A 14,010-nucleotide genomic window follows, 5' to 3' on the forward strand; every position below is an offset into this window, starting at 1 on the left:
TACTCTTCACACTCATTCTCTTAAACTCTCGTGTTCACCATTACTCTTCACACTTATTCTTCTTACACCCTGATTATCCTTCATCTCTCATATTATTTTTCTCCTATTCCTCACGTTTCAACCAGCAACAATTCCAGAACTTTACCACTCGTTCTCATAGGATTTCTACCGCCAATCTCTTTCCTCACCGAAACATATAATATTTCGCGTGTTATGTATCATCAGACCTTGTCCACAAATCAAAACTGAATCAGTCAGTGACTCAGTGGTAAAGCTACAATCTAAACACAAACTAGCAAAAAGAAATAGACTTACAAAATTAGCCTTCATTAACAAATAAACTAACCACCAAATTGTTCTTATATTTCCATTTTTTCAATTTTTTAAAAAAAGCATGTCTCAAAATTATTTATTATTTTGAGGCCCATTACGATTCAACAAAAGGATTCTGATCCACTACTTCTATTAAGAACTCTAAAACATGGAGACGACGACATCGAAAAAACGAAAGGTTAGGTCAACGACGATTTTATCTCGATGACGTCCGTAAAGAAGAAGACGAAGAAGCAGTCTCCGGAATCACTTCCATATGATTTGCTCTTGACTTGCTTCGCACGCGTCTCTAGATTGTACTACCCGACTCTCTCCATAGTCTCCAAGAGCTGTCGAAGCCTCGTTGCTTCACCGGAGCTTTACAAGACTCGGTCTTTGTTAAACCACATGGAGAGTTGTCTCTACGTGTGCTTAAAGTTCCCTTCTGACCCTATACCACGTTTGTTCACTCTCTGCCAAAAACCTAATCAAACCCTAACCAACATCCCCAAGAAGAAGAATAAGAAGTCAACTGCACATGTTTTGGTTCCGGCCCCAGTTCCTCCTATGGACTATAAGGATGTGGTGGCTGTTGGTTCTAATATCTATGCCATTGGGAACCATTGAGAATGCATCCTGTAGCGTCTCAATCCTGGACTGCATATCTCATACATGGCACAAGGCTCCAAGCATGCGGAAGGACCGGGATTACCAAGCTGTTCATGTCGTTGATGGAAAAATCTATGTAGTAGGAGGCTTGCATGACTTCACTTCTTCAAATTGGATGGAGGTTTTCGATCCAAATACTCAAACTTGGGAGCCTATCTCAAGCCCTCTAGATAAGAGATGTAGTCATATGAACCAGAGCTTAGTGTTTGAAGGAGATATCTACCTGTTTGGGGATAAGGTTGTGGCTTACAAGCCAAAAGAAGATAAATGGATAGCGATTACAAAAGAGCATCCGAATTTTCAAACAGGATGGTTTCAGCACTCTCATTGCGTGATTGATAACATAACGTATTGTTATTGTTATCGTCCAGGTCGAGTCCTATGGTATGACTCTAAGCTAAGATGCTTGAATAATTTGAAGGGTCTTGAAGGTTTGCCTAATATTGCTTATTATAGTACTGTTAACCTAGTGCATTGTGGTGGTAAGCTTGTTGTTTTGTGGGACAAGTATGTGCGTGCAAGTCAGTATAAGGAGAAGATGATTTGGTGTGCAGAGATTTCTCTAGAAAAGCGCAACAGTGATGAGATTTGGGGGAAGGTCGAATGGTTCGACGCGGTTCTTACAGTCCCTAAGTTTTATAGATTCATGCGTGCTATCTCAGCTACTGTTTGACAGGTTAGAACGTAATGAACCTGGTTATTATATATAAAATAATTTTCACAAAACACACCAATTTTTGTTTTTCTTTCATGACTTGATAAAGTCAATTACATCTTTCAGAGAATAGCCACAATGTTATTTTAGACAACAATGCCCTCTAACCAAACTATTTTGGTTTGGTTTACTCCCATCAAATGTAACAGTTCTTTGATTAAATTAATTAATTTCAATAATATATAAATAACTAAAGATAAAGAAAATGAAGAGAGAAGAAACGAAGAAGTGAAGATGGTTTGTGGTGAAAAAGTCATTGTTCTTCTTCAATAACTACAAAATAAACTTAAGTTTTTTGAATTTAAAACATAATTATATATGCTAGATTTGCAAGATTTATGTGTAAAAAAAATTAAAAACGTACAAACACAAAAGATTATGAAAAAACTGTGAATGGTGGCTGAAAATTTTTTAGGGTTGCAGGGTAGTCAGATTGCAGATGATTGCAAAATTACAAAAATATCCTTCATTAAATTTATTTTGTGTACGTGTACGCATTTTATGGTGTACGTAATATTGATTATGTGTACGTCTATTAGATTATGTACTATTATGGAGTATATATCCAAATATACATGTTCACAGCCAACACAAAACTTATATTGTAGTAAGTATGTACATAATACATATGTTTTAGTTTTACAAGAGTTGTATACGATAACACGAGAATAAAGTACATAAAGTATAAAATAAGAGATAACTTAATTAATTTTCTAGTTCGTTTATAAAGAAAATATTAAAATAAAATAGTTACTATTTGTAACTTTGAAATGAGAGAGAACGTGATGTCGAGTCCCTCACGTAAACAATCACTCGTGTATATATCATAATTTCTCATTGTTTCACTTACTGTATATGTGTATATGGCAATACTATTATGGTATACATATAATAATAGTAATTGGTTGGTCATTTGTAATATATTTTTTTTGTTTTGTTTTTAAACTCCCAACTTCTTTAGCACTATTTTTAAACTCATTCTAAACTCTAAAACTCCATGCAAAGCACCTAAAATGACAAATGAAATGCAAATATGATTAGACATGCTTATTAAATAACAAATGAAGAGAAAAAAGCTTTAAACCTCACAAAAGTACATGATATCATATACAAGTTTGACAAATGCTGGAAATTAAACCCTAAATTGTATACGTACACAATCATATTGATTTCAATGTACAAAATCCCTAAAACTTAAACCATAAATCATTTACGTACATGATATTGGTTTAAATATACGCAACCCCTAAACGAAACCTAAAAATTACCTTAAGCCATGTACGTACATAGTCATATTGACTTAAACTTACATACTCTCTAAACAACCCGTATATGTAAAAGATCATCTTAACTTAAACGTACACAACCCCTAACAATTAAACCCTAGAAAACCATATAGGTACATATTAACTTAAGCGTATATAACCCCTTCAAACATACAATGTCTTTCATGTCATACTAATTTTACTTCCGTCTCATGTACAAGATCTCAATATACATTGAACCTGTGTACATACACAATCTCAATATACATTAAACTCGTGTACGTACACAATCTCAATATACATTGAACTCATGTACGTTCACTTTTTTTTCTTAAAATTTCTCGTATTATATATAGCATTGTTTCCGATTACATAGATTATAAATAACTCAATATCTGATGTATATATTAACTCAACATTTGATGTATACAAAGATCGTTCATACATGATTTGAATGTTTACCATGTAAATTTTAATATATACGTACACAAAAGTATATAATTTATTACCATGTACGTACACATATGTACATGTCAGTGTTAATCTCCAATTATCTTTAACGACACGATTCAAATTAAAAAAATATATGAAAATGGGTCTAAAAGATAGAGAAAAATAAATTATAATTAATAGTACGAAAATAAAAAATAGTTATAACAAAGAAAAAGAAAATACTGCAAAAATAAAAGATAGTGATAAATAATAATAAACTTAATATTTCATAATTTTTTATTCTTTGATTCCCTTGTTACGCTATAGTTGGCCAGAAAACTAACTAGCACCATTTTAGTCATAAGGGGAACAATTCTAACTTAACTAAAGACTTCATTTGGTTTGTTTGATTCAAGGATTTAGTTGTCCAAAATTATAGAGATGGCTAACACATGAAAAATACTTTTCACTTTGACCTAAATTGAATTAAAAACTCACCTTGTGGCTACTGCATATAATTTACCCTTATATATATGGCTTTCTTTTTCTTAGTATGCCACTTATGAAGGAATGTTTTGCGTTTTTAGCGTAATCCAACTATCATCGCGCGCTGTCTTTGCTTAAAAACATCTTCTTCACTCACTTCACTTGCTTGTAGATGATATATAAGCTTATTTTGTCACTGTTACTTTGATAAACCCTCTGATCCCTAACTTTTTTTTTCAACTGCTTAATGAATGTTTTTTTTTGTTTATTTATCATTATTAGTTGTTTTTTTGTATCTTTAAACTTTCAATTTAGTAATAAATGAAAAATAATTTAAAGTTCTAAAATATATATAGAAATTGACATATATGTCTTGGAAGGTTAGAAAAAGTCTTAACAAAATCAGAAATTGGGTATATTTGAAAACATATGTGTAAATAATTTTTATATTCGATAAATTATAGGGTTCAATAAATAAAAAAACTCAATTCTTGGTCATAGTATAGTTTCTAAAAATATTCTTGTTTAAAATAAATATATGAAAAGTGTTGATAAACATTTTAGTTACCTTGCAACCACATTTGTAACAGTGACGGAGTTTTAAGCGTAATGCAATTATGAAGGACTTTTAAGCGTAATGCAATTATCATGTCTTTGCCTACAAAGCATCTGCACTCGCTTGCTTGTAAATGGTTAAGCTTATTTTGTGACACTGTTACTTTGATAAATCCTCTGATCCCAAACTCTATTCGTTTTTACTACTGCGTGATGAATGTCTCATTAGACTAGCTAGCGGGTAATGTCGTTCGTTTTTTTTTGCTGAATATATAGGTTTTGGAAAATGTCTACAGCTGACGTCGCTTTCACTTCCAAACATAATGCACAACCTGTAAACTGTTTAACCATGCTTTGCCTATGAAAAATACTTTTGTTTGTGTTGCTTGTGTCTTGTCTCCAGTTACAGTGTACTGTGTTTTCTCTCCATCTTAATTGTGAAATTGATGTGCTCAAATTTACCCTAGAGCTACTCTCTCAAATTAAGAGGTCACTGTAATACTTAGGGGTCGAATTCCACAAGGACTCAAATCTACACATTAAATTAATAAGTTTTATAATTAAGCTAAACAAGTTGATTTAAATAAAGAAAAGCAAGGCAAAATATTAACAAAAACTGTTATAAATTCAAAAGATCAAAAAGCTAGGTCCAGAGAATTTCTCAGGAAATTACAAAATATTAAATCAATAAATTAATTAGGATTCAAACAATTAAAAATCAGATCTAGAACTCTAAACTCTTTTGTAAAATAAATCAGTTCTCACTGCAAATATTATCTAAATTTAAAACCAGAAAATCCAAATCTCTTTGTAAAATTCTAGGTTAAAAATTTTTAAAAACAGGTTTAGATTGTTCACAAAATCACTAAATCAAATATTTTTGAAGAAAGTAATTTTGCTCATCAAAAGGTTTTTGTCAGGAAAATCAATTATATTCTCATATCAATCAATAGTCCTAAGATCTAAATTCAGATGACTAATCAAAGATCTAACATTAAGAACAACCTATGATGAAGATATAGAAAGATAAAGAATCCTAAATAAACAGATCTAATAAATCATAAAATCTCTGTGAAAAACCCTAAACCTAACAAGCAAACTACTCAGACATGTTTAATGAAGAACAAGACATAATTCTGAATAACTTGCAATAGATATTAAAAGTAAAAAGAGGAGTTTAGGAATTCTTCTCTCGAAGGAGTTCAGATCTATCTCCCAAAAGCTCTCAATATCTCTTCTCTCAAAAAGGTTGCAGAAAATAACTTGCTAGAATAAAACTTTTGGGGTTTTCTAAAACCCAAAAACACTATATATATGTCCTAAAACACGTCAGGGACTTGTGTTGCAAATATGAAAAACTTCGGGCAACTTTGTAAAACTTCCAAATTTGTGATTCTTCATCGGCTGAAGAGGGTGTCGACCGATGCTCCTAAGTGGTGTCGATCGATGCCCTTGTTTTGATCCGAGTCCAAATTGATTCTTCGAGATTTATGCTCCAAAATGATCCAAATTGCTCCACTTTGCTCCTTCTGTGCCAAAGTCCTAGAAAACCTGCAAAGACTCAAAAACATCCTAGAAAACAAATCAAAAGACTCAAAAAGACTCCTTATATCATGGTTAAAAACCACAAAAACCATGATATATCAACTCCCCCAGACTTAGCATTTGCTTGCCCTCAAGCAAAACAGAAACTTAGACATGTGAAAGAGGTTTGAAAACAAAGAAACTCATTTTCTTTCTAAAGTAATGTCATGATCATTCAAACCATAATCCATATGCTTAGTGGACAAATCCAAATCGAACCACCATGTACTTCTCCGTTGACATTCGTAGCATCCCAAATTCAAACCAAATTCCACTACTTCCTCCATTAAGCCTTCATCAGTGGGTCTCATCAATTTGATCAATGTCAAGAACCTTCTAGACTCATTCCCGTACTATACCATAACAAGCAAGATATAACTTGTACAACATGTGGTACTCTTTCTCTCCCCCAGACTTATTCTATGCTTATCCTCCTTTGAGCTTTGCTTTGCTGTTTTTTTTTTGTTTTTTTTTTTTACTATTCTTTTTCTCAAAGTTGTAGGCGAATAATGGGGTCATCGGTAATTTACCTACCCCTTGCTTCTAAGCTTTGTGTGATCATTTGACTCAAGAGTAGAATAATGAGGTCACTGGTAATTTACCTCCCTCTCTAAACCGATCAAAATCATCTCATCTTTTATTCTCTTTTTTTTTTTCTAAACAAAGCTCTCAGGAATAATCTTTTATTTTTTTTTAACTTGAATAAGGGAGAGGAGTACCATTTTCTTTTGAAATCTTACTTGTCAGGTATGAACAAGGAGTCAAGCTCTATGAACATTAATCTCCTTGATGAGATAAAAGAAAAGTGCAGAAGTTACCTCAGACTTTTATGGATTCTGTTGGAAATTTGGATGTCTCTGGTTTACTTGTCAGCCATTGGATTTTTCATTAGTCGAAATAGTGGATTCAATCTGCAGCATTAATCAACCAAGGCAATACACCTAAAAAGAAAAATCATAGTTCCCAACACAATTTTGAAAAATTTGACTCAATAAAAACAAAAATCGGTTTTGACACACTAAAAACAAAAACTATGTTAGTAGTTAGTACTAACCTCCCCCAGACTTAAACGACACTGTCCCCAGTGTTTTCAAGTAAGAGGAAAGCTAAAGAAACAAAAACGTATTGAAAATTGTAAGGAAAAGATGAACTGTTTTCGGGTTACCAGCTGGTGTCGACCGATGCCAGAGTGGTGTCGATCGATACCCTTGGCGAACAGTGAATTTGGCCGAAACTCCTTAGTTGCAGTGTTGTGTTGATGGATCAATCCTTAGATGATGATTCTGTTAAGAAACACTCAAACACAAGTTAAAAGCAACATGATAGATAGATAGTTCATGATTTCAAACAAATTTCAAACAAAAACTGACTCAATGCAAAAAGAAAAATGACTCAAAAGGAAAAGAGAAACCTAGAAGTGGGTTGCCTCTCCCACTAAGCGCTTGTTTTCAGTCATTAGCTGGACTGCGTTGAAGCTCATTCATCGGGTGGATCAGAACATGAAAATCCATGCTTCCGAGAGAATGTCCTCTTCATCCAAGGTGGTGTATAAACAGTAGAAGAGTGAGGTCTACCAAGGATATGAGGAACAGGACCAGGGCGGGATTTTGGGATGGGTTTGCCTCTTTTATGTCCTGCAAAATCATCAACAGAAGAAACAAGCGCTCTACGATAATCTTGTGGCTTGGTTAACTGCAAAACAGTTTTTGTACCTTTTAAAGTCTTATTGATGATAGGAGGGGGTTTAGGTGCAGAAGATGTGTACCTTGGCCTTACATGCGGGTTCTGGAGTGTGGAGAGGTGATTTTTCTGTGATGGAACAGGTTTCTGACTTGAAGCACAGAGAATGTCCTGCGAGCTTTCAGTTCTGGTCAAGTGTGGGCTCAATCGTGGAGGGGTGTCGATCGATGTTGCAGCGGTGTCGATCGACATTGAGCTTGATGCTCGAATATCAGAAACTTTTTCAACAGAAAAAGTTTGTCCATCAATAGTAGGAGCTCTCCTCAGCTTATGCATCTCAAAGTTCAGACTCAAACCTTCCACATTCAGTGTTATGTGTCCCTTCTGCACATCTATGATTGCACCAGCTGTTGCCAAGAAAGATCTTCCTAAGATCAGAGGATCACTAGGCTCTTTATCATACTTCAGCACCACAAAGTCAGTGGGAATCATGACGTTTTCAACCTTAATTGGAATATCTTCTAAAACACCTTCAGAAAATCTTCGGGATCGATCAGCTAAGATAAGAGATATCTGAGTTGGCTTAAAATCTGTCATCCCAAGTCTCACATCAACAGAATGTGGCATCAGATTAATACTAGAACCAAGATCACAAAGTGAGTGTGGAAACCTTCCTGTTGAGATTGAGCAATCAAGTACAAAGCTTCCAGGATCTGGTAACTTCTTAGCAGTCCTACACTGAATTGCTGCACTCACTCTCTCAGAGACTACCACTTCTTGCTTCCTCTCTTTTCTCCTTTGAACAGGCTGGTTCAACAGAATTGCACTGACATCTTTTGTAAGTAGTGCTCCATCCTCAAGGCTCAAACCATTGGATACCATACTCTTCACATACCGCTTAAGAGGTGGTGAAAGCTTAACTGCATCAATCAAATGCATCTCAATCATCACCTTGTCCATATTGCCTTGCATCTAGCTTCCTCCATCTCCTGCTTGGATTTTCTTGGCTTAGGAAAAGGAATCTTAGGTTGGTATACCCTCTCAACTGCTAGAACCTGAGATTTAGCAACTTTGGGTTCTGTCTGAGAGGGGTGTCGACCAACACCCAGGTGGTGTCGATCGAAACCATCATCTGAACCCGAGAATTTGATCGATTTTTCTCCCTGTTCTGCAGAAATAATTGCACCAGCATCTTCATCTCTCACTGATATGGCATTGCAAGCATGCTTGGGGTTTGACTCAGCTCTTCCAGGAAGAAAACCCTCTTGTGTTTTAACAGACCCAACAGTCTGTGCCACTTGACTCTCCAATTGCTTAACATGTACATTCAGTGCATCAATCCTTCCAATAAGCTCTGTGTAGACATTATCAATCTTCCTATTGAATGTCACTGTCATATTCTCTTGTCCCTGAAGAAGCTGCTCAAGCATGGCCTCCATGCTGTTCTCAGAAGGAGTTTGTGGATGTGGAGATTGATAGGAAGAGTTCCCATAAGTCCTTGTGAAATTGTTCCCTTGTTGCTGCTTCTGAAAATCAGGCTTAGCAGTGTAGCCCAAAGAGTTCCCACTGTAAGGCTTGTTGCTTTGCTGATTACCGAATCTTTGTCCTTGATACCCAGCTCCATACACATAGTTGACATTCTCCTCAGTATTCTCTGGCTCAGGCTCAAATGTCTCAACCTCAGCAGCAAATTGAACTGGCTTCTTACCCACTAGAAGATTGTGAACTAAATCCAGTTTGGCATTAACAAAAGCTAGCTGTTTTGAATCAAATCCTCCATGTAATCTCTTCCTTTCATTATCTGCTCTCTTTGTGCTATTGCTGGAAGCCAAATTCTCAATCAAAGCTTCAGCATATTGTCTTGAAGTTCCCATGACTTGCAGCATCCAAAGCTAGCTGATATTCCCAGTCAATTCCTCTAAAAAAGATGTTTAGCAGTTTCACTCTTGAAATTCCATGGTGTGGACAGTCCCTTTGATAAGCCTTGAATCTCACCCAAGCTGCCTTGAAAGCTTCATCTGGTCTTTGCTTGAAAGAGGACAGCTTGACTCTCAGCTCATCTGACATTGCATCATCATAAAAGTAGTTGAGGAAGACCACCTTGACGTCATGCCAATTTGTCAATGATCCAGCTGGTAACTGCTTCAACCACTGAGATGCCTCTTCTGCAAGTGAGTAAGGGAAGAGCTTGCAGAAGATGTAATCCTCAGTCACTCCATTAGCCTTGATACTGGTCACAAGATCCTCAAAATGCTCAATGTGGTCCAAAGGCTTCTCATTGGGCAGGTTAGAGAAAGGTCTCTGCCCAACTAGTTGAAAATATGCAGGTTTCAACTCAAAATCATTCCTCTGGAATGGAGGAGGAACAATTGCAGAGCGGTTTTCATACATCAAATCAGCTCTGTTGAAGTCTGCAATAGTCCTGATCAAGTCTCGGTTGTGNGCTTGACTCTCAGCTCATCTGACATTGCATCATCATAAAAGTAGTTGAGGAAGACCACCTTGACGTCATGCCAATTTGTCAATGATCCAGCTGGTAACTGCTTCAACCACTGAGATGCCTCTTCTGCAAGTGAGTAAGGGAAGAGCTTGCAGAAGATGTAATCCTCAGTCACTCCATTAGCCTTGATACTGGTCACAAGATCCTCAAAATGCTCAATGTGGTCCAAAGGCTTCTCATTGGGCAGGTTAGAGAAAGGTCTCTGCCCAACTAGTTGAAAATATGCAGGTTTCAACTCAAAATCATTCCTCTGGAATGGAGGAGGAACAATTGCAGAGCGGTTTTCATACATCAAATCAGCTCTGTTGAAGTCTGCAATAGTCCTGATCAAGTCTCGGTTGTGCTCCTGTCTTCGAACCGGATTGTTAACGTGGTTTGCAGCTCCACGTCCGTCTGCAGGAAGGGGGTGTCGATTGATGCCAAGTTGGCGTCGATCGACACCATCAGCCTGCTCGTCGCCAACAGCTTCAGCAATCACATTGCCTTCTCCATCAAGCTTTTGGCCCTGCTCATTGCGCAAGTGACCCTCTTGATCTCTCAAAGCACCATCCTCATCACGAACCAGAATGATTGTGTTAACCATCTTCAAGGATTTGGCTGCTTTTCTGTTCTCACGCTCAAGTTTTCCCAACTCTTGGTTTGAAAGATTCACAGTAGGATCAGTCTTGTTGCTCCTTGTGTGAGGTCTAGTAGGCATGAACCTGAAACACCAAAGAGAGGAAAAACAAAAATGTGTAAGTAGAAAATAAAAAGAAAAATTTAGACGAAATTAAAAACTCAAATCTAATGGTAGATCAAAGAGTCCCCGGCAACGGTGCCAAAATTTGATGTGCTCAAATTTACCCTAGAGCTACTCTCTCATTAAGAGTTCATTGTAATACTTAGGGGTCGAATTCCACAAGGACTCAAGTCTACACAATAAATTAATAAGTTTTATAATTAAGCTAAACAAGTTGATTTAAATAAAGAAAAGCAAAGCAAAATATTAAATAAAACTGTTGTAAATTCAGAAGATCAAAAAGCTAGGTCCAGGGAATTTCTCAGGAAATTACAAAATATTAAATCAATAAATTAATTAGGATTCAAGCAATTAAAAATCAGATCTAGAACTCTAAACTCTTTTGTAAAATAAATCAGTTCTCACTGCAAATATTATCTAAATTTAAAACCAGAAAATCCAAATCTCTTTGTAAAATTCTAGGTTAAAAATTTTTAAAAACAGGTTTAGATTGTTCACAAAATCACTAAATCAAATATTTTTGAAGAAAGTAATTTTGCTCATCAAAAGGTTTTTGTCAGGAAAATCAATTATATTCTCATATCAATCAATAGTCCTAAGATCTAAATTCAGATGACTAATCAAAGATCTAACATTAAGAACAACCTATGATGAAGATATAGAAAGATAAAGAATCCTAAATAAACAGATCTAATAAATCATAAAATCTCTGTGAAAAACCCTAAACCTAACAAGCAAACTACTCAGACATGTTTAATGAAGAACAAGACATAATTCTGAATAACTTGCAATAGATATTAAAAGTAAAAAGAGGAGTTTAGGAATTCTTCTCTCGAAGGAGTTCAGATCTATCTCCCAAAAGCTCTCAATATCTCTTCTCTCAAAAAGGTTGCAGAAAATAACTTGCTAGAATAAAACTTTTGGGGTTTTCTAAAACCCAAAAACACTATATATATGTCCTAAAACACGTCAGGGACTTGTGTTGCAAATATGGAAAACTTCGGGCAACTTTGTAAAACTTCCAAATTTGTGATTCTTCATCGGCTGAAGAGGGTGTCGACCGATGCTCCTAAGTGGTGTCGATCGATGCCCTTGTTTTGATCCGAGTCCAAATTGATTCTTCGAGATTTATGCTCCAAAATGATCCAAATTGCTCCACTTTGCTCCTTCTGTGCCAAAGTTCTAGAAAACCTGCAAAGACTCAAAAACATCCTAGAAAACAAATCAAAAGACTCAAAAAGACTCCTTATATTATGGTTAAAAACCACAAAAACCATGATATATCAGAAATCAATATAGCTTTGAGTTTTCTTCATTCTTGTTGGGTTTTATTAAATTTTTATAGGGTTATATTTTGTCTACAAGAAAGCTCCTCTTTTATACTCTGTTTTTTTTAAGATGTACTCAAGTAAGGAGTAAACCCTAATCCGAACACACACACCGATACAAGACTACGGTTAGGTTGATTAGGCCATTGGTTAGGACATTTTATCTAATTAGTTTTGGTGCTTTAGTTTATGAATTTGGTTTGCATAATTTTCATTCTAAGTTAAAGTATTTACTATATTTAACTAGGGTTTTAATTAAGTTGTAAAGGCCTATATAATGGTCTTTATTGATTAATGAGAAACTAAGCCCCAATAATTAATCTTAATCTCTAAGAGAGAATTAGGGTTAAGAGGGAGCTAAGCTTTCAATCGTTTCTTAATTCTCGAGCAAATAGTTGGTTCATAACACACACAATAAAAACGAATTCTAATCCCACTGAAGCAGAGAAATAATAAGGGAGTGAATTCTATCATAGAAAATTATACTAGTGCGATTACCACTAATTAAAGAGCATCACAACTTCAAAACTGGTTTGCAAACAATAGAGCTCGTTAACCACGAGGTGGTGGGCTAGTGATTCTAGCTTTGGTGGAAGATTCGCCATGTTGGTCTAGGCCAGGGATCGATTCTCTCCAAGCGCATAATTGCTTAGCTTTATCTCTTTGGCCACATGGGTATGGGCTCATTGCTTACGGTCCATTTATATACCTGGGAGACCCTACCCGTGGGATACCCTTCCCCAAAAAGATTAGTGTCGGACCCCTCTATAGGTCTGGGGGTTTACTCTTTGAGTTAACAAAAAAAAAAAAATACAATAGAGAATCACAACATACGTGATACGTCACAACTCACTAAGGATGTGAAGAATCTATGCGCTCTTACCTCTTGTCTTACCTAACTAACAAGTTTAAGACTCCAAGAGGCAAGACATGCTTATGGACGTTCAACACTGTCCATTTGCCTTTTGTCTTTGTCCTATCAGTATTTTTTTTATGTTCCTTTAACTGGAACTATTTACTGGTTCAACCGCAATAGTGGAATGTAGTATACCAATGGTTGCATTACCACTAGGAATGTGTCTCTTGACTCATTCTCGTGTAACAATCAGTTCGTATATGCACTAAAGCTAAGGCTTTTAGACTCTGTCATCATGTAGGATTGTAGGAACATGAGATACCTGAATAGAAAACTGGACACATACAGTATAAGAATTTATAAAACCGAATTTGGACCGATATTCAAAACCGTACCAAAATTATTTTAATTTTCTCTACGGTTTATTTATTCGGTTTACGTAATAACTAAACTGTCCCGTATTATGATGACAATCATCACTTCAGCACCAAACTCAAAAGCCCACACAGGCACACATTTTGCGCTTCTACTAAATCCCTTCTTCCTTGACCTTCATTTTGGCGCCAAATCAACAGTCGTGTTCCCGCTCGACCAAATTGATCTGATCTGAATCTTCAAGCAGAGAGAGAGAGAGAGAGATTCTTGAGTGCATTGATTTAATGGCGTCGAATTCGGAAGTGGGGGGATCATCGGCGGATTACGAAACAATGATGTCGACATCGGACGTTGAGCTATTGAAGAGGGCGTGGCGTAACGAGAAGGCGGCGCCGGAGATTCTTCAGTACGAAGGAGCTCTTGTTGAAAGAGCCAAAGAACAGATCGAATTAGTGGTAAATATCTCTAAATCCCTAATTTTTGTTTGTGTTGGGGTTTTTTTTTTTTTTTTTTT

The 14,010-nt window shown here is 35.9% G+C and overlaps 1 protein-coding gene and 1 pseudogene across 1 annotated transcript in view; both read left to right on the forward strand.

The window, feature by feature from the left end:
• LOC104763271 lies at nucleotides 538–1,654 on the forward strand (annotated as a pseudogene).
• Nucleotides 13,605–14,010, forward strand: part of LOC104760888 (DNA replication complex GINS protein SLD5-like) — a 2,434-nt gene continuing 2,028 nt past the window's right edge. Inside the window, exon 1 of the mRNA XM_010483885.1 lies at nucleotides 13,605–13,951. Coding sequence (XP_010482187.1) covers nucleotides 13,781–13,951 — 171 coding nt within the window. The 5' untranslated portion in view covers nucleotides 13,605–13,780. The remainder of the gene's footprint in view (nucleotides 13,952–14,010) is intronic.

The sequence above is a fragment of the Camelina sativa genome, chromosome 18, assembly GCF_000633955.1.
Source record: "Camelina sativa cultivar DH55 chromosome 18, Cs, whole genome shotgun sequence".
Lineage (NCBI taxonomy): Eukaryota > Viridiplantae > Streptophyta > Magnoliopsida > Brassicales > Brassicaceae > Camelina > Camelina sativa.